The sequence below is a fragment of the Ipomoea nil genome, unplaced genomic scaffold, assembly GCF_001879475.1.
Source record: "Ipomoea nil cultivar Tokyo-kokei standard unplaced genomic scaffold, Asagao_1.1 scaffold3321, whole genome shotgun sequence".
Lineage (NCBI taxonomy): Eukaryota > Viridiplantae > Streptophyta > Magnoliopsida > Solanales > Convolvulaceae > Ipomoea > Ipomoea nil.
The window spans coordinates 1,116,485-1,138,885 of NW_017619749.1; the positions used below are offsets into that span (position 1 = coordinate 1,116,485).

General features: G+C 32.8%; 1 protein-coding gene across 2 annotated transcripts; it reads left to right on the top strand.

Moving 5' to 3' along the window:
* The first annotated feature begins 6,399 nt into the window (after window positions 1-6,399).
* Window positions 6,400-14,909, top strand: LOC109170205 (BEL1-like homeodomain protein 4). Of its 2 annotated transcripts, XM_019319206.1 has the most exons (7): window positions 6,400-6,844; window positions 7,060-7,277; window positions 7,329-7,496; window positions 7,601-8,344; window positions 9,397-9,782; window positions 10,469-10,529; window positions 14,117-14,909. In XM_019319206.1, the coding sequence occupies exons 2-7, from the start codon at window positions 7,170-7,172 to the stop codon at window positions 14,645-14,647; spliced, it is 1,998 nt and encodes a 665-aa protein (XP_019174751.1). In that variant the 5' UTR covers window positions 6,400-6,844; window positions 7,060-7,169; the 3' UTR covers window positions 14,648-14,909. The 2 variants fall into 2 exon arrangements, with proteins under 2 accessions (XP_019174751.1, XP_019174749.1); XM_019319204.1 differs by having other exon boundaries at window positions 7,060-7,496.
* The last annotated feature ends 7,492 nt before the right edge of the window (window positions 14,910-22,401 follow it).

Consider the following 22,401-nt stretch of genomic DNA (forward strand, 5'->3'; position numbering starts at 1 on the left):
AATTATGTCTCAAACTTCCCAATCACTCTCTTATCTACACACATTATTACACACAACCATGACTTATAGTTCGAGCAGAAGAAATAAAGGTGTTCATCCGGTTAATAATTGAATTGAATTATTAACCTTATTTACAAAAATACATTAAACGTTAATTGAATCGAAATTTATATTTCTAAATTAATTGAACTAATTTTTTCTGGATTAACCAATATTTTAGTCTAATTTTTAAAATTTTAAAATTTATGAATAAAGTTTATAAATTCATAGTTTCACACCACAAAATAGTTTTTACATGAATATATAAATGATAAAATATTTAAAACTAGTGTAATAGTATGATTTATGAATTATAAATAATTAGAACATATATACACACACACACGTACACACACAAACCCTAACCTACTGGTCAAAAATTCCCACCACAAATGATTAATAGGATTAAAAAAAAAAAAAGTATTCACCTTTTGAATATACTAATTGGCAGTATCAAACGCTTACCACTATACTAAAAATTATAACTAGTAGTGAAGATTCAACTTTATTTCATTATTATACTTGCGTAGCAGTCAACGTCATGTTTTGATCACATAATGTTGAACCTGGTCCTCCAAATCGCCGCGCAACACTAATTAAAAAAAAAAAAATTATAGATAGACGTTTTTTGAGCTGAGGTGTGAGCACCTAGACCTTTCACAACCTAATTTGTTGAACCAACATATGGTGATAGTAAGAATTGTTGTAGGTTGTGAAGGTGTGCTAGCAAGGTTTTGAGTCCCATGGTGGGGAATGTTTAGCAATTATAGGCACATTGGTAGGGCCAAGCAATATTGTATAATCTAGACAGTTCAATGGGCAGGTATATGACATTTACGTCTAGGGGGGTTATCACTATCACATTGGGAGGAAAGGAATTTTTATACAGTTTTCATTTTTCATCATGAGACTAAATGACTTTGATTTTTGTCATTATTTATAAGTCCTTTAATGCATATATATGGCCATATGGGGTGTGTATTTCCACTCCACTGGCCTAGATAGAGTAATATAATATAATATTAGGAGAAAAAGAAGATTAATATAATATAATTCATTAATTTAATTACATCCGTCCACATTAGTATATATATGTATGACTAGTTTGAATGACTTATCCTAATTGTTATTTTTAATTTGCTCACAATATTGATGGTCAAGTATGAGATTATATGTTTATTTTTAGAGTGGGAAAAGGAATATAATTTAATTATAAGTATTTTTTTTAATTCGTTTTCATCTTCAATGAGACTCAATTATTTAGGGTTTTGTCATTATTTGTAAGTCCATTAATGCATGATGTCTATCTACAGTCGAGTGGTCTAGATTAATTGATTAATTACTTTCATATATATATATATATATATATATATATATATATATATATATATATATATATATATATATATATATATATATATATATAGAGGGTTGCGTTCACATGATGACAGTAATATATAGAGGAATGTGCGGACAGATAATGAGCACACGACAAATTAGTATCATGCACACAATTTAATACACAAGACACACAGGAATATATGTAAACGTCAGGTTTCGAACACAAACTCTATTAATGAACAAATCTATACACACGACATACAAATTATGGCACACGACTACATTCGACCATGCATGCACACGGCATACAGACTAATGGCACACGACTACATCTGTCATCACAGTCTTCTATAATATAGTTGTCCTCATTTGAATACACTTTTAAGAATATAATCTTAAAGAATATCCGACCTGTAATATTGATGGTCAAGTATGAGATTCTAGTCGGGTCCGCCCGATTCTCCTTTAAGAATATCCGACCTGTAAAATCTGCACAAAGACCAAGAGAAGCCAAGCCGTGTCGGTCGGGATATACCCTACCAATATATATATATATATATATATATATATATATATATATATATATATATATATATATATATATATATATATATATATATATATATATATATATATATATATATATATATATATATATATATTCGCGTTGATATGGACAAATATAGACTTTCATTTATGGTGTGTTTGAAAAGTATGAAAATTCCATGTTTGGTTGCATTCCAGAAAACTATCTTGGTGTGTTTATTAGTTCATTTTCTGAAAAATGAGCATAATTATTTTAAATTTTAAATATTTAAAATATACAACGATGGTGGTGGTGGTGGTGGTGGCGACGACCTTGACGAGTGATTGGATGCTCCACTGCTGCAAACGGAAAATGACTTCCCCCCCCCCCCCCCCAAAAAAAAAAAAAAGAGAAGTCATTTTTCGGTAAGTCCCATCTATTTTCCATTGACCACTGCACACCCCTAGTGTGCAATATTTTTCATTGGATTTTTGTTGTATGTATGCACCTTGTCGTGACCTAGTGTGCAATTTGTGTTCATTTGAGGTGTGTGTACATTGTAAACTTTGCATGTGTGCACTATAATACGTATACATATGTGTGTGCATTTGTTTGTAGTTGTGCATGATGTGTATGTATGCATTTCAATATTAACGTGTGCACAATATAATTTTAAAGTGTACTGTACACAATGTAATGTATAAGTGTGGCATGTGTGCACACGATTCTGACGACATTCTATGGTGCACACGAAGTTGTGCATGAATAATGCGCATACAGTCACCCAAAGCATAGCAAAACACCCCCATTCTACTGTTTTCTACTCCACATGTTTGTCTCTATAAATTAAAACATCAAGTCACCAAACATTAACAAAACAATCATATTTTCTTATATTTAATATTAATAATAGCAATAATTTATTATTTAAATGAAAGGATTTAATAATATAGAAACTCATATTTTGTCGTTGCCTTACCTATTTGGACGTAGGAACGAAGTTTAGATCGAATTTTGCTTGGACAAATTTAATTTTTTTCTTAGCTTAATTGATATTTATGAAATTTGGATTATTGATTATGTGCATAAATTTAGTGTGTGACTTTGATCGAATCGATGTTCTTATGGGAGGGCAAACACACACACACACACACACACACACACACACACATATATATATATATATATATATATATAATCAAATTAAACATATCAATTTTAATTGACTGGTAAAAAAAGAAAATTATAGCCAAACAAAAAAAGTAACTTAATTAACCCAGTCAACACTCAAATTAAACCTTCATATATGTTTGACTTGTATCAATATGTATATGTACATGTACAACCAATACAATACTATATACATATATGTGTGTGTGTAAGTATATGTATATGTATATGTATATGTATATAATAATATGATTATATGAAGTTTGATTTTGTAACTTCTAAAAGAAGATCAATAACTTTTATTTTTGATTTTCTACATAAAAAATTTTGTAAAATTAAATTTTATAATCAATCGTTGTCGAAGAACATAGATATCCCATTTATTTTAGTTAAAATGTAAAAATTTACAACCAATGAATTGTAAAAAAGTGGGCAAGCAATATAATGACATGTAGTGAGAGAATAACCAGTGACATGTACCTATTGACGATGATGCTTAGCTAACCCTCATATATGAATAATATATGCCCTTCAAATAAAAATAAAAATAAAAATAAAAACTATCATAAATATACTACATCCCTCACTACTTGTAATATCTGTATTATTATGGTCAGCATAAAAGCCTCCCCCACCCACCTACCTCCCCCTTTCCCCCACATATGATAGTGTAAATAAATCGAATCAATTAAGTCTAGAAAAGTATAGTACTTACATGAACACGGGACCATCAAGCCAAAGTAATATACACCAAATAGAAGATGGAAAGGTAGTGGATGAATACAATAGGAAATAGTTGTCTAGCACTATTTCATGCAAGGATCAAATATGTAAGAGATTGAGATCGAGCTTGATTTCGAAAAATTGAGAATCTCTATAATCTCGGTGTGTAACATATAATTATTCCTAATGGCTATTATTAATGAAGGGGGACTTATATGGGTGCTAGCAAATCTATGTACAAATCCCATGATAATGCTTAACAACTAGTATAGGTTGACATGACATTCTCTGATTAATCATACTCAACAACGTAGAACAGTGTGACAACTGACAAGTGACACATTAGGCAACAAGTAGTGACTTATGCAACATTTTGTAGACCGGCCAGCTAACCTAGATGTTTTTTTTTTTTTTTTTTTTTTTCCGGAGATCGATCAATCTATTGACCTAGCTAAGGGACCTATTGACATCTTACCCTCGAACCGAGCTGTTGGGCCTGTATGAGATTTTAAACCCAGACCAAACTGGCCAATAACCATCACCATGCATATACACACACCTTAAATTCAACTTTGTTCAATTAATATCCACAAATTAAATAAAGTAATGATATGAGACCGTAAAAATAACTTTCTACACCGTAATAATTATACACCATCTCTTGCCCCCTAGTACAATATAGTTACTTGTATACTTTTAAGAGTAAAATTTGAAATTGAAGCATGAGGAGCAGATAGTGGTGGTTGTCACGGTCTGTCTATACATACACCTCTTCTTTTGATTTTTAGGTAGTCCCCCACAAAGGGCATTCATGCATATAAATTTATGAAATTAAAGAGAGCACAGCACAACTGTTGCATCTTCCAAGCAGCAAACAACAACACCTCATGGCATTCTCCGACACACCAAGAGTGGTCCCTTTCAACTGAAAATTACTAATACTAAATTATATGGACACTAGTAGAACGTTAAATATTATGTTATTACTCCATATATGTTATTGTCAAGTAATATATGTATATGTATATATATATATACATATATAGTTTTATGGTTCCTGCCCTTTTGTGGTTACTTTCACCTCCGCCCCACATTTTGGTTTCATCTTTAATGCATATAATACTGGGATTTGTTAATTGTATATATTTTTTTCTGTTTAAGTTACTTATGGCTTAAGAAGCTTCTTGGAAACTTCAAACAAATGTCAATAATATAGAACATATTTGATTCTTACTAAGTTACTAACATCTTTTCGGTCCAGCATAAATCCATTGATTTATTAAGAATTTAATGACTAATTAAACAACTAATTCACCAAATATTTTTTGTATGTATATAATTGGCAAATACTATACGCTAGTTGATGATACAACAACTAACACAATTCGTTATCTGATAATTATTTTTAAACACTAATTTGTGTCATGAACAATTTAGACTAAATCATCAACATTATATTATTACTAATAAAACATCACAATCAATGAAAATGATTGCTCTGCTAATTACTCTTGTCATCCATTAACTTATTGGTCCATTAAGAGATATTTGGCAGTAAAATTTGTTGTTTTATTACAATGACTCGTACATGATGCATGTCATTAAAAAAAAAAAAAAATCCACACTAAATAATTCATGGATTACTTTAGATGAAATACGAATCAAAATGTCATAAACCTTGAACTCTAGCCGGCTTTAGAATTATTATTATTATTATTTAAAAAAAAAACATTAAGAAAAGAAAATTTCATGATTTTTTATGTGGTTTATTGTATGGTAATTGGTACATATATTCTTTTTAAATTGAAAAAAAAAAAAAGAAAAAAAAAAGAGAGGATCTTCCTCAATTAAAACATAAAAGTAAGAAATTGTACCGTGACCCTTCTAGCTGAAGTGACACAATGACCTGCTTATTAACTGTAAAATTTTAAAACATAAAAGTAAGAAATGACACAAGGACCAGCTTATTAACTGTAAAATTTCTCCAGTGAAAAATGGAGAACACAAAATAGAAAACATATTTACTAGCACAGTTTTTTATTTTGAAAACATGAAATAATTTTTTAATTTTTTATAAAATTGGAAAACTATTAAAAACTGCTTTCTAAATAGAAAACATCATATATCATCTATTTAACTAAAAAAAAATTATTTTTCACCTAAATTGAGGAATAAATAATTTTATTTTCACATATAATAATAAGAAAAAAATAATAAAAGGGAATAAAGGAGGAATTAAATAATTATTTTTTACAAAAAAAAATATTGGGTAACCGGAGAAATTGGCCGTCACTACTAAAGTGTGCACGAGGTAAACCCCGCTTTGTTTCTCTAGCAGGCAAATGACCACAAAGTGGTGCTAGTAACCTGCTGCTCCCACGGGCCGGGGGGAAACATGTAACCTTGTTGTTACCAAGTCAATAGCAAGAAGAAGTTGGCTACAAGAATAAAATATTGATATTTATATATAATTAGTATATGAAGCCAAGACTGCAAGCTAATAAGGTAAATTACTGTTACCCCTGTCATGCCATTTTTATCCACTGTGGTATTAGGAAGTAAGTTTAAAAAGCAGATGAGAAGCATACAAATGCAAAGTTAGTAAATTATAGTATTACATATATAGAAAAGGTTGGTGAAAGCGAAGTGGGAGAGAAGAAGGAGAAGAAGAAGCAGCAACAGCAGAAAGAAAGAAGGCGACCTTAGCTTTAATTTTCTTCTGAGCTTTCTCTCCTTTCATTATCTATCTTCAATTCCCACATATATCCCAGCCTGATCGATGGCCTGAATTTCTTGTTGGATTGGGAAATCAGTATGTTTTACTGTACTGTCTCCATACTTTCCATTGATTATAATAATCATAATAACAAGAGGGGATTAAAGATTGAAGATTCCTTCTTCACAGTGTACGCTTGAATTGAAGAAGCGCAAGGATCATCGCAGTTCCCATGTTCAGAGTCTTGTTCTCTTTCACTGCCAGTGAGAAAATGATGTTTCTGGGCTTCTGCACCCTTTCGTCTAGATCCATCCTTGCTTCGTTTACAGGTGCTTTTCGCAACCCAGAAATTAGAATTTAGTAAAGCAGAAGTGAGGGGAGGAAAGGGGTTTCATTGTTTTGGTTGAGGAATTGAAAAAGCTTTGATTTTTATGGCTATATATGCAGGCCGGCAGCCATGGCTGTCTGTAGGTCTGTGTTTCTTGCTTTGATTTCTTGACCGTGTGTTTAATTATTTATGTGTGTTTGTAACATGATCGAGCAGGTTCGAGAGGAGAAAAGGGTTCAGAGATTTATGATTTTACTAAAATTGTTGTGTTTTAACCCGAGAACACCGGCACTACTAGGTTTTGGTTCCACAGAATTGTTAATTCCATGTCCCAAGGATACCCTCATCATCACCAGGAATTTTACAGTTCCCAGAATGATTACCAGAGATCCGCGGCCGCCGCCGCTGCTGCTGCGGCGTCGTCTATGAGAATTCATCAGCAGGGATTTGAAACGCCGCCGCCGCCGATCCCGCTCCAAGTAGAGGAACCGCCGCCGACGTATGACAGCGGCGGCGGAATTCTGGCGGAGATGATCAACTACCCTCCAGAGTGGCGGAAAGCTGCCACCGAAATCTTGGATGATCAGATCCAATCATCCTTCAGGTCGTCATGGCCTCGTCAAAAAGAACAACACCTGTCAGTGAACGAAGCAGTAAGTGTGATTAATTTCTTTTTCAGTTTTCTTTTTTTTCGCTGTACTAATAATGCAATCTATATATATCTATATATATATATATATATATATATTTCATGCAGCTTCCCTTCATGAATCTTCACATAAAAGCTTCATCTCCGCCGCCGCCACGGCCGTCGTCTTCCGCTCTTCACATGCTCAACAACCCCAACTCCGGCGCCGGATCTGACCTCAGCCACCACGGCTATCATCATATGCTCAGCCCGCTGAGCATGGAGGCGGCAGCGCCGCCGTCGCAGTTCACGTGGATTCCGGGGAGCAGCAGCGGCGCCGTCGTGGAGAACGATTCCGCTAAAATTCGGAGCATAATAGAGGCGCAAGGGCTGTCCTTATCCTTATCGTCTTCCCTGCGAAACATGGAAGCCGCGAAGCTTGAGGAGTTGAGGATAGGGAACGGCGCCATTAATTACCTTCATAATCAAGGATTATTAGAGGCTAATAATGCTGCTAATTATCACCCCCACCCCCACCCCCACCAGCAACTGTTACATTCAGGATTGGCTATGGATCTCCCGCCCAACACCCAAGTCCACGTTGGCTACGCCGCCACCAACGTCCTCCGTGGCTCCCGCTACCTGAAGGCGGCGCAGGAGCTTCTAGAAGAATTCTGCTGCGTCGGAAGAGGGCACTTCAAGAATCAAAGGGCCAAGAAGAATGAGAGCGGAAACCCTAATTCCATCGCCGCAGAAAGCGGGAATTCTCCAGCGGGATCTTCTTCTTCGAAGGAGCAGCCGCCGCCGCTGTCGGCCGCCGACCGGTCGGAATATCAGAGGAGGAAAATCAAGCTCCTATCTATGCTTGATGAGGCATGTCTCTCACTCTTTTCCTTAGCTTCTATTTTACTCTCATCAAATATAATCATCGTGAAAAGCCTGCCGGCCAGCCAGCCAGCCAGCCACCCAAAGTTTATTATAATTATAATTAATTAATTAATTAATTAGCTAGCTTCCACGTTTCTGGTTTTACTAAGTAGTAATAATAATTGGCAACTAATGACAATAATTTATGACCCTAATTATGGTACAACGTTGATGTCTTTCAAGATTTATGATGACAGGTTGCGGGTAAAGGGTACATGTCCGTCCAGCATCAAACGAACATGCCTCCATTATAGGTTGTAGCTCTGGTGTCTGGGAAGCCATTATATCACCTTAGATCTATTCGTACATTTTTACAGCAAATTAATACTAATCTTCTCTCCTTAAAAAGCTAATGGTGCACTTCCTGGTTTCCCTCTTCCTAATATGGGGACCATGTTGTTTTTAGGATTCTTTAATCTTTTCTTTTTCTTGGTTGACAAGGGAAATCCGTAACCATTACTCCAAGGGGTGCAATAAGTAAACTCCACCTTGTGACTCTATAGCCCGCAAATGTCAGATAAATCAGTTTCAGATTGTCCATAACTGATGATTATTCGAACAAGAAGATCAATATTAGGATTCTTTAATCTTCATTCTATATATATATATGTGGTGTACCCATGTCAGCAGTTAACATTTGTTTAATCAAAGGCGTGAATTATTAGCATAACGAGACACAGTTTAATGATGGGGTTTTGAATTATTAGGCTTTTAATTACTTTGTTAAAGAAATAGGTTGTCGGTATTAGACCTAATCTGCCATGTTTTTTAAATCCTTAAAAAGGTTACAACCCAACAAACCATTACCGATGCAATGACAGTATATACTTTAGTTCTATATATGTAATATGCTGCCCATGTTGTATGTATATTTTTATACACATGCGTGCCCTCCTTTGCCGGAAAAGTTCAACATTTTCATGGCACTTGAGCTTGATGACTTTTATAATAATGGCAGTTGTTTCCTTTTTGGGTTGGAAATGATCTGAAATGGACAGGTGGACGGGAGATATGCGCGCTACTGCGACCAAATGCAGGCAATGGTGACGTCGTTCGACACGGTGCTGGGGTACGGCGCGGCGGCGCCGTACACGACGCTGGCGCAGAAGGCGATGTCGAGGCATTTCCGGTGCATAAAGGACGCGATAATGGTGCAGCTGAAGGAGACGTACAGGCTGCTGGGGGAGAAGGACCCGACGGGGTCTTCCGGGCTGACCAAAGGGGAGACGCCGCGGCTGAGAGTGCTTGACCAGAAGCTCCGGCAACAGAAGGCGCTTAACCAGATGGGGATGATGGATTCCGAAGCTTGGCGGCCGCAGCGAGGGCTGCCGGAAAGATCTGTTAGCGTCCTCCGGGCTTGGCTCTTCGAGCATTTCCTTCACCCGTACGTACATTTCACTCCTCTCTCCTCTCTCTTCTCTTTCTCTTTCACCCCTGCCATATTTCTCCAGTCACCATCATCACAAGATTGAAGCTAAGACAGCCCAGAAAACTTTATACACTTCCCTTCCTCACAAGTCAACCAATACTATACAAATCAATGATTTTTTTTTTCCTTTTTTTGGGTCAGAAGAAAACCATAGTCACTACTCGAGAGTGTGCACTGCTTAGTAACCTTACTGACAAAGGACCATAAGATCAAACAATAAACTAGCTTAGGTTGTCCGGACCAGGCCAAACTAAAAATGTCAATAGACAGTTTCAACCTTATGGTTAATCAACATTTTGATGAACTTGGGATAATATATATATATAAAGACTATGCAGTGCAACAGGAGGCCACCATGGTAATTTATTGGGGGTGGGGCAGGCAACTGGCAAAGAGACCAGACCAAGGATAGGAATCCCGGCCACATACACATCTTCAAAAAGATTAATGATGTTTTCTTAAAGACTGCAAATATAATCAAGATTAATGAATCAATCGCAGCGAGCACAGTAAACAAGAATATATGCTTGTTTTAATGTGATCATGATTATTGTTGTCAGATGATGAATATAATGAATGAGAGCTAGTATAGCTTGCAGTATTGATTGCAGTGATAATGTTTGTATTGTTTTCCTCATCAGGTACCCAAGTGAAGCAGACAAGCATTTGTTGTCTCGGCAGACTGGTTTATCCAAGAATCAGGTACTCATCACACCACCTTTCTGTATCAAATTCTTCATATCTCTTGAAAGGGAAAGCTCACTATTTTTTCTTCATTTTTTCTTTCTTTAATTCTCTAATTTCCCATTTTCTTATTCATAATTGCATACATTATATTATAAAGTTTACAACTTTAGGAACCTAAATTGGACAATCCAAACTGGAAGTATCATTTCTTAGTCAGATCATCACAGCTTTTCAGTGATCCTTTCTGCTTGTCTTTTTCTAATTTCGTGCATCTCAAATATTTCATTTTTTATTAAAAAATAAAATAAAATTATGTTGATATATAATTCAGATGGTGGGTTGCAACAGTACAGTAAGATATAAAAAATGATAATTATAATATTCTGAAGGGTACACACCAACATAAGATCATAGAATAATAAGAAACTTTCTTTCTTAGCTTTCTTTTGAAAAATATTATCCTTATATTTATTTAATGATTAATTCATGTATTTATTGGTTATTCGTAAATTAGTTTAAAAGCGTTATTTTTACGTTTCTTCTTCTTTACTATAATGTCATTACATGATTAAAAAAACAGTCTATATGTCACCATTATATTACAAAATTATTAAAACTTTCAATATGTGTGCAAGATAATAAAGTTGGTGAGTCATCGTAATCAACTCCATGGCCTACTTAGTGTATCTAAATTTAAAATTATCCCTAATAATAATAATAATAATAATAATAATAATAATAATTATTATTATTATTATTATTATTATTATTATTATTATTATTATTAAAATATCATTTGCTTATAATAGAACCAGTCGCAAGTGTTGATTGCTAGAACCCTAATTACCTATGGATAATCAACAATTAGTACTAAATGCACAAAAATGATAAGTAGATTGTTTAATTGTAACTTTTTAAAGTTAAAGATCTAACTATTTTTCGTATAAAATGTAAGGGCTTATTTGATCATTTTCCCTAATAAGAATTATAATGCATGGTTGATATTTTTGAACATATGTTGCTTATTAGATGAAAATAATGTAGATTGGTAATTGAAATTTCAAGGTGAAACTATACAATGTTAATGAAGTATAAAATTCATTCATGGGTATAAATGAGATGGCACAACTCTCTTTTGGTTTAACAAAATCAGTAGTACTAAAAAAAAAAAAAAAAAAAAAAAAAATCCTATGAACCGACCTTTACATATTAAAGGTAAGTCCGGTGAGACCGTTTCACATGAGACGTGTAATTAAGATTATTACAATGCAATCTTATGTTTCATTTATTAAACATCACTTAAACCAAGTGAATCTCATGATCAAGTCATCAATCATAACCATTGATCTCGATTGCCATATCTTGATTATCTAGAAGCTTAATTAATTAGGTACATAATTCTACTGCAAATTAATGAAACTGAATTTGATTATATTTGTCAAAGATTTGACCAACCTAACCTTATATAAACAGAAAGACAAAGTCACATACAACCGAACCTTAATTTACCTAATTAGGTGCATGACAACTATGTTTTCTCTAGTCAAACTTATAAAACTCTATAATACCAATCACTAAAATTCCTATTAGGATTTAATGTTTTAAAACAATGCAATAAATTCACTCATCATACCCTTTAAAGGATGACCTATTATTAATATAACATCACAATACACTTAATTCATGGATATGATCAACCAAAAATGTAATAAAATACCTCGAAAGAGGTTGATGAGTAGGTGAAGCATAATTATTGTAGTTAAAGTCATGCGTTTAATTCGATTATTACCAACATGTTCTTGATCAAGTCTGTCACACATAATTTTATTAGTGTAATTCAAAGGTTATTACACATGAATTATGAGAAATATAATTAGGAAACATATATAGTTTTAAAAAAATTGGTTATCTATATATATGTAAAAATAAATAGTTAAATACTCCGTAAGTACTTACATGGCTTTATCCTGTTATGTGGATCCACTCCATCATTGTATTTTATTGTCCAGGTAAATATAGCAATTAAAAAAAATGTGAAAGTATACCATTTACATTGTTGCTAATTAAACATGGGGTGTGTTTGGTAAATAGTTGTTAGCGGATAGTTGTTAGTTGATTGGGTTAGTAAGTTTGACTAGTTGATAGCATTAGCTGATTGTAGAAAAATGTTTAGTAGATTAACTGATAGCTGATTACATTTTGAATGACTTTTTCAAATAGCTAATCGAAAAAACAGCTTTTTGAATTTTAACATTTTGAAACAATAAGTTGTTATAAAAAACTAATTAATTTTTTTTTTTGACACAAAAGTTAATTAATTAATTAAACACTCGTATTGGTTGTTTAACCAAGTCAAACAGTTAATAGTTATCAAATAAGTCAAAATTAACCAATAAGCTAATTATGTTACTAAACAAGGTCATTATATATCCATTTAAACATTTTAGCTTCATTTTTTATTTTATTTTTTTGTTAAAGATGTATTTGAGGAGAAACATATACACCAATAATTAAGTCATTACAATTTTCACCACGAAAAAATGCTATAACGTTAATAACATAATGTTACGTTTTATAGTACATGCAATTATTTTTTGCCTTGAAATAATAATTAAGACGTATTCAAGGTGACACATATACACTATTAATTAAGTCGGTACATACATTTTTTACTGTACTGCATTATTATCATATTTCGTGACGCTGACTATCTAATACAACATAGATGGGGTGAATGAGTAGTAATTGAGTTATTACTATACATTATTGATTTTCACTGCATTTGCAAAAAAAACATTCTCAGTGTTGGGGACTGATGGCAATATAATGTCTGTCGCGTGTGTGTATGTGCGTGCGTGGCTTGTAGTTCATATTTTGTTGTTGTTCTGAGAATTCAATGGGGATGGCAGAATTGAAGCTGTGCATTTATGTGTCATCTTCTTCATCACATCACAGCATATTGTCCTTATCACTACCCACCATACCCCATAAATGCACTGCAGCAGAACAGCAGTACATTCATACATGCATGCACACATACATACCCTAATTAATACTCCGATCCGAAAGGTTAAGTTTGAGTGTAGCGACCCAGGAAATCACTGTTAGAAATTATGGAATTTTCGAACATCTGATCTTAAATCAAGTTGAAAGCGAAAATTGGTCGGAAATAGCAACAAAAGTTTTTCCAGATACCAAAAGTGATCGGAAGAAGGCTTTCGACTTGATTTAAGATCACATTCAGGTGGTCGGAAATTCCATAATTTCCAGCCGTGAATACCCAAATTTCTAATTAGAAAGAATCTCAGTTTAGAATAAAATTAAGCACTTAGACCATGTGTCGCTAAGGTAAATCTCGTTGTTCAAGGCAGGGGTGATGGATTCTCAGGTTTAGGATTTAAACCTATACATACAGCATTAGAACCCTGAACCATATTCTGCGATTTACCTTAGAACCCTGAACCATATTCTGCGATTTACCTTATCGTACAATTCTAAAGACGGGGTGTGATCTGAGGCCCTCGGGTTTAGGGTTGGGATTAAATTGAGTGGACGGGTCGGATCCTGATTGATTTTGTTAATTATATTTGGTTAATTTGCAGGTTTCGAATTGGTTCATTAATGCTAGGGTTAGGTTGTGGAAGCCGATGGTGGAGGAGATGTACCAGCAAGAATCCAAGGAGGAAGAGGCGGAGGAGCAAGAAAACGCCGCGGCACAGTCCCCAACGCCTGATGACAGTGGCAATAAGGGCATCACTGCCACCGCGACAACGACAACCACAACAATGCCGTCGCCAGGGGGCAGAAGATCCGAATTTATTGCGACGGAAAACGACCCCTCACGGAGCTATGCCATCGTCAATTATTCGTCATCATCATCCTCCAGGCCTCATCAGCACCACCACCAGTACGCCTCGACCACCGTGCCGCATCTTCCGGACACCGCCTCCGCCACCTCCCCGCGCTGGGAGCCCCCCGGGATGCACGGCTGGGGGATGGTGGTGGACGGCGACGTTAGGCTCGGGGCGGCGGCGCAGTCCACCGGAGACGTGTCCCTCACTTTGGGACTCCGGCACTCCGAAAATGTGCCCAGGAATACCAGGCTCTCCATCAGAGACTTTGGAGCCTTTTGAATTTGCTGGTGTGATATGATGATCATTAAATTAAAACACATATCATATACTTTAAAAGTATGATGACAATGGTGATGTTAGCCTATTGGAGTTGGTATTAATTGTAAAAAAAAAACAACACAAATGAGAATTGTATTCTTACTTATTTGGTTTGTTTTTCTTTTGGTGTGGTGGTTACATATTTTAGGGCTTGTATTTTTTTTTATATAAAAAAGTCAAATGAATATGAGTTTTTGTAAGATATATACACGTTCGTTTTACATACTCAATAATTTTTATATATGTTAGCTAGTATATATAACTTGTTTGCTACACACATATTCTTACTACTAGTTAGAAATAAAAAAACACTTCAAAATTCAACTTGTTCACACGACGATGTGTAACTAACAATTTTTTTTATAGATCACACGGGTGAAAAATCATCAATTTCTTTTACCACACAAACAATGGACAAAGATTTAGGATATTTTTCAATTTTTCTTGGCACAAGTTGGGTGGCCATAATTTCTGTATTACTAGCAATTTTTGTTATGACACAAAAAATTGACAAAGATTCCAAGTATTTTTAACTTTTCGTCCAACCATAGTTGGGGTACATGATTGGAATTTCTTTGCCATTTCTTTTACAACACAAAAAGTGGACAAAGATTTTAGGGCATTCTTCATCTTTCCCAACCATGGGTGTGGGTGGTCGGAACTTTAATTATCCAATCAAGGTCAAAAAATTCACCATTTTTCAAATATTGCAATCGTAATTCAATACATTATCAAGATGCGTCAACTCAAGTCAAAGGAGTTTGAACTACTTAATTACGAAGTCAGAAACTTGAACACAAATTTATGCACCAATAACAACAAGTATCCGTGAATGAATTCTGATCCTATCAAAACTCGACTGAATTTGTATTGCAACATATAATCATGTCCATTATGAAATGTCAACGTACCCACTCAAGTAACTCAAGACACTGTCATTTTTTTTTCCCTTTGGTTGTTGGGTTGAAAGAGTGTGATTGTAACATGGAGGTGCAGGTACGGGTGGATGCATTTAATCAATGAGAAATTTATCTTTAGAGCTACTATACAGATGGAGGACAGACGACTAGTGCATGAATGCACATATACATACATGTCTAATATATATATATAATATAATATATCATGTATTATTATGAAATTAAATGCAAAAAATAGATGAGACAATTCTGTCTGAATTGTTTCTTTCTGGTACTCGATGTGCCCCTTTCATTGCACTGGAATAGGATCGTTCATATATTTGGTCCCCCCACCCCACACGATACAATTTAAACTATACGGAGTAATAATAAAGATAGAATTTAAAATAAAACTTTATATTGTATGTTATTGTTTTCTTTTTCAAATATTTAATTATCATTCATGAGTCAGGGATCAATGATCAACATGACTTAATGGTCATCAAGGCGTACTTTTGTGGGCTTTTCTACAAGTTTCCAAGTTCGAAGTTTGACTATTCAATTGAGCGGTTTATAGTTCCGGATAATTTGCCTGCTAAGGTTATAAGATGAACTTCACCTTCTTGTGTTTTCATAAAATATAAGTGATTACTATTTGAGTTGAATTAATTTTCAATTTTCAAAAAAGAAAAAAAAAAAAAAGTGATTATAAGTGTAGTCATATAATTAGTACAAGGATTTGTCTCATAATTTAATTTTGTTTCCAATACCATTTTTGTAAAAAAATCGACGTCAAAACGTTTATTGTTATAAACTTTGGTTGTGCTAAGACCTTGTGGTCTAATGTTACCCGCGTTAGACTCCCATATAGGAGGTTGTGAATTTGAGTGTTATTGGCTATTTGTGTTTCAGTAGGTTGAGAAAGTAGAACAGATACTACATTGTAATAGAGTCAGTAACATTCAAAAAATAAACTTTGGTCGCAAGACGTAACATAATGCGCACTTTATACGAGAAGTCAAATTCATGAATCCTTTTTTTTTTTACCCAAACTGAAATACTCAAATGAAAAAACCAGGCCGCCGGTTCGAGAAGGTTACAACTCATACGTAACCAAACCACTCATTCTTCCAAAGGTTGAACCCCAATCCTATGGGACCCCAAACTCCGACCCGACAGAGTATTTGGGAGGATGTAAATCATGGTAACTCAACTGAACATGAACCACAAAGGCTAAACCTTTGCTCACTGCACACAAGGAACCCCCTCTCACTTTGAGAGGTAGCTCCCACATTGCCGCTGGGTAACCAAACCATTCATGACCATACTTCACCTTGCATTGTGGATCCTAATTCAAAAGTAACATTCATATTGTGTATTTGTAATTAACAAATTATGTACATATAAATAATAGGTTAATTTATATGTACTTACAATCGTTATATGCAAGGTGGACACGGTTCTATGTTCATAATTACTGAACTATATATTCATAATTATAAAGCTATATATTCATAATTTTTGAACTTCATATTCATAATTATTGAACTCTATATTCACAATTACAGAACTCTATATTCATAATTACTGAATTATATGTTCATAATTATAAAGTTATATATTCATAATTTTTGAACTTCATACAATTATTAAATCTCTATATTCATAATTACAGAACTATATATTCATAATTATGTTCACAACTTTATGTTCATAATTATAGAACTATATGTTCATAATTTTTAAACTATATTCTCATAATTATGAACAGTTTTAGAAGTCTACCTTACAAGGTGGAGACGGTTCCACATCATAATTTGCCATGTACTTGGTATATAATTTGAATGCATTATGGACCATGGTCCATAATGCAATATGAAGCCTAGTATATGGTATAACAATTGTACCCTTGAGTCATGGGCCATAACCCGACTTTATTGGGCCATTTTGCCCCCTGCTGCAGCCCAAACTGACTAACAGGCTTCGTTAAAGTGGATGAAAACAAAAACAACAAAATTTTAAGGCATATATGGGCCTTGAACTCAAAGCCCAACAAGGAACAAAATAGTGAGCTTAGAAAAAATGTATTTGCAATCATGTGAAGAAAGTTGAATATATTATGCCGTGGAATCGTGTTCACCGAGAATGGTGAACACAAGTCAAAACGACGTCGTTTTTAGGCAAAAAAAAAAAAAAATCGCGGATGTGGAGTTAACGGCGCGTTACTGATCAAATTATGAATTTTCTGTTATAAGATTATGAATTTTATGAAAATTCATAATCTCATAACAGAAAATTCATAATCGCATAACAGAAAATTCATAATCTCACAACTGAAAATTCATAATCTCATAACAGAAAATTCATAATCTTATAACAGAAAATTCATAATCTCATGGTTCCAAAGTGAATGTGTAGGCATGGTTCCAAAGTGAATGTGCAGACATGGATTCATAATTTATGAATGTCCGTGATTTCGGACGGGAATATGTAGGCATGGTTCCAAAGTGAATATGCATGCATGAATTCATAATTTATGAATGTCCGAAACTCCGAAATTATGAATGTAATGAAAATTCATAATCTCATAACAGAAAATTCATAATCGCATAACAGAAAATTCATAATCTCATAACTGAAAATTCATAATCTCATAACAGAAAATTCATAATCTCATAACAGAAAATTCATAATCTCATGGTTCCAAAGTGAATGTGTAGGCATGGTTCCAAAGTGAATGTGTAGGCAGTCACGTAATTAATTAAAAGAAAAAAAAAAAAAAAAAAAAAAAAGATAACGGTGCACTAACACCGTTGGAACCGTGTTCACCATGAATGGTGAACACGGTTCCATGGCATAACGTCTGAGAAAGTTGTTCAAAAAGTAACAATTTAACTTATTTAAAACACAATTTCAAAAAAAAAAAAAAAAAAAAAAAAAACTTATTTAAAACACTCGCACGATAGCGCGTGTGCCTTATAAATAAAAGCGATTCTTTAATGTAAAATAGTATAAATAAAGTATACTTTATATATATATATATATATATATATATATATATATATATTAGTACCACTGACTCTGTTATAATGCAGTATCTAGCTCGAATCCACAACACCCATATGAAATAACAACTTAATGGCACTAGACCACAAGGTCATAGACAAGGTATGCTTTATACTATTTTATGAGACATTCATATTTTATACTAAATTGGATAAATTTTATGAGACATTCATACTATTTTTTAGAAATTTGTGAGACTTTATCATCATTCATTAACACATGACCATTTTTACATTGTTCTCAATAGGTTGAATCTCAAATTCTAAGGACTCTCCACGCTTCGGCCCGACAAAATTTGTGGGAGTTAATATTAACTTGTTTATACTTTTCGAAACGTGTATCTCACGTACACTTGAAAGTTAATTATTTCAAAAAAAAAATGCAGGTTTCACATTCTCATAACAAAATAATATATTCAAAATACTAAGAAGTTAAATTATTCTACCAAATCTTTTACTTTTCAAGAAAGAAACTTTTGTTTTGCTTTTGGTTATATGACTATTTTTCAAATATTTTCAGTGCAATATTTTGAACAATTAATAAACAAATTGTTAATATAACTCCAAAATCAGAGTAATTTGAATTCTAACAAGTTGGTATTAACTTTTTTTTTTTTTTTTTTTTTTGAGGAAGTTGGTATTAACTTGGTTCTATTTTTGGGACATGTATACCACGTGCTCTTGAAAGTTAATTCTTTCACCAATCATGTAGGTTCCACATTCAAATAAAAAAAAAAAAGTTAAATTATTATAGGAAAAATGACACTTTTTCCCCCTAAGTTATATACTTATAGCACTTTTTCCCCCTTAATTATTTAAGTGGCTCTTTTTCCCCCTGAAATGTTAAATGGACATATTTACCCTTAAAATAAATATTTCATTTATTTTTATTCTCCAACAAATTATTACTATAATTTGGTTCAAACCAAACAGATACTATAGCAACCAAACCAAAATATTCCAATTACAATTTATAATCAAAACGCGATATTTAGAGTTTATTAAAATCGCGAACCGGAATGACCGGTTCATGTTCCGAACTGAAAAAATAAAATACATTAATTGTTGAATTTAGACTATTTTAAAATAAAAAATAAAATTTTAAAATAAAGACGGTTCAAAATCGCGAATTGGATCCGGAACCGCCAGTTCACGGTTCATGATCCAGTTTTTTATTCTTAAATTTAATAAATTGAAATCCAAATATTGAGTTCTAGATCTGAATCATAACTGAAAACTTTTAATTCGATTGCTATAGTGTCTAGTTCAGTTCGAACCGAACCGTGGTAATCGCTACATATACGCAATAATTTGTTGGAAAAGTAAAATAAATAAAATGTTTACTTTAAGGGTAGAAATGTCAATTTAATATATTTGGGAGAAAAACCACCACTTTTAAAATAATTGAGGGATAAAAAGTGCTATAAGTATATAACTTAGGGGGAAAAAGTGTCATTTTCCTATTATTATATTGACATTTTTAATTTTTAATAAATCAAAATTCAGTTCCGCTTGTGGTAACTATATTTACAACAAAAAATAGGAATCTATTTCTGTTTTGCAATTTTCAACAACTCTCTCGATGCATACAATGTAATTCATGTTTTACATTATATTATTCATAGTTTGTTTTAATATACTCATTTTTTTTTATATAAAAATGGCGTGACAAATAAGTACAAAGAGCCAATATCGCCCCAAATTCACAATCTTTTATATAAGGAAATAATTTAGTGTCATTAAACCACAAGGTCTTTGACACAAATTACAAAATCAAAGTAATATGAACTTTAACAATTTGATATTAACTTGTTTCTACTTTTCAGAATGTGCACTTAAGTTAATTCTTTCACCAATCATGTAGGCTCCACATTTTCATAATTAAAATAATATATTATAAATAATAATAAGTTAAATTATTATATATCAATACTTAATTTCGGCCGTTTCGCTTTTGGTAACTATATTTACAAAAAAAAAAAAAAAAAAAAAAAAAAAAAAGCAATTTTCCTGGTTTATTTTAGTGTAGTCATTTGTTGAAATTATATATCCATCAATATATTAGGCTTGTTTGATTATTGGCTGATTCATCATTTTCAATCAATATATTGGGCTTGTTTGACTATTGACTGATTCATCATTTTCAACTGTTTTCACTACGTCAAAACACTAAAAAAACAGTTTAATACTTCAAACTATCAAGTTTCTACACGCTGCAAATAGCAGCATTTTGCCATTATATTTTAAAGAAAGATCTTTCTATAACTTTAAGACTTGTCCATCTCCCCATTAATTTCAAAGAGAAGCAATGCTTCTCTTATATAGAGGAGCTCAAGAGCTACTCTTTTCTGAGTTACTGATGTGGGATCAAAAATAATCCTGCATCAGTAACTCCCCTTTGTTTTTTATTTTATTTTATTTTTATTTTATATATAATAGAATTTTGTTCCTTATTATTATTATTATTATTATTATTATTATTATTATTATTATTATTTATTTTGTCTTATTATTATAAGTTGTATTTTATTATTACATAATGATAGTATTAATATTAATAATAACATGAATGTCCTTATATGTCTTTGTTACATGTTAACCACTAATAGACTAATAGTAAACATTTAATTTTATCAAACATCTATTTACAAATTGCTAATGAAATCCACTGGTCAAACTCGTTAACACAATCCTTTATCTATTAACCGGTAACATAATCTGCTAACCATTGATTGCCAACAAGGCCATTATCTAACAAGTTGATATTAACTTGTTTTCATTCTAAAAAATATGTATACTAGTGCAATTGACCGTTTATCTTTCACCAATCATACAGTTTTTGCTTGGTTTGAATAAAAAAAAAAATGATAAGTTAAATTCTTCTACCAACATTTCTCGGTTCTCAAGAAAAAGATCATCTTTCATTTTTGGTAACCAAAAATAGGAATCCATTTCCATTTCACATTCTTCAACATCTCTCATGGTATAGAACATAAAATATAACGTAAAACACGGCTTTTGTTATTAGAAACCGCGTTTTGCGTTATACTTTTGATAATATAATATATCATATTATACGACTCTTTTTTAAATATATAATTATTTTCAGCGTAATAATTTAAAATAACTAATTAATGAACAAATTGCTAATGTAAGTATATAATCAAAATAATTTGAACTCCCGCAAAAGGAAAAAAAAAAAATACTACTTCCTTTTCAACGAGTGGACATTTCCACACTAATTTGCAAATTGTAAATATTAATTAAGGGATCTTCCCAAAATTATCAAAAATCCAGAGGCAACAATATTAAAAATAATAAAATCCTACTATTTTAGTCCTAGAAATTATGTGCACTGTGAATACTAGTTTAGGTCATGTATTTATCATTAGTATATTATATACATAAAAGTACATAATATGTAAATTATATTTTATACGTACATAATATGATAGACATGTAATATATTAATTGAATTTATATAAATATGCTACTAAATTACTAATAATAAGTTAATTGTATATACACAAGATAAAACCTATATATATAAGGATTCAATAAAAGCAGAGGCGGCTTCGAGTAGGATTCGTAGGTTCGTACGAAGCGTTCCCAGTTCCAATGCAATTCGGAAAAATCTATATTACCCCGCCGCCAACGCTTCAGCGACTATATAGCTCTTCGCCGGTAACGAGAAATCAGAAAACCTCAGAAATATAGTAAAAAAATCGGAGAGTTTTTGGTGAATGTGTTT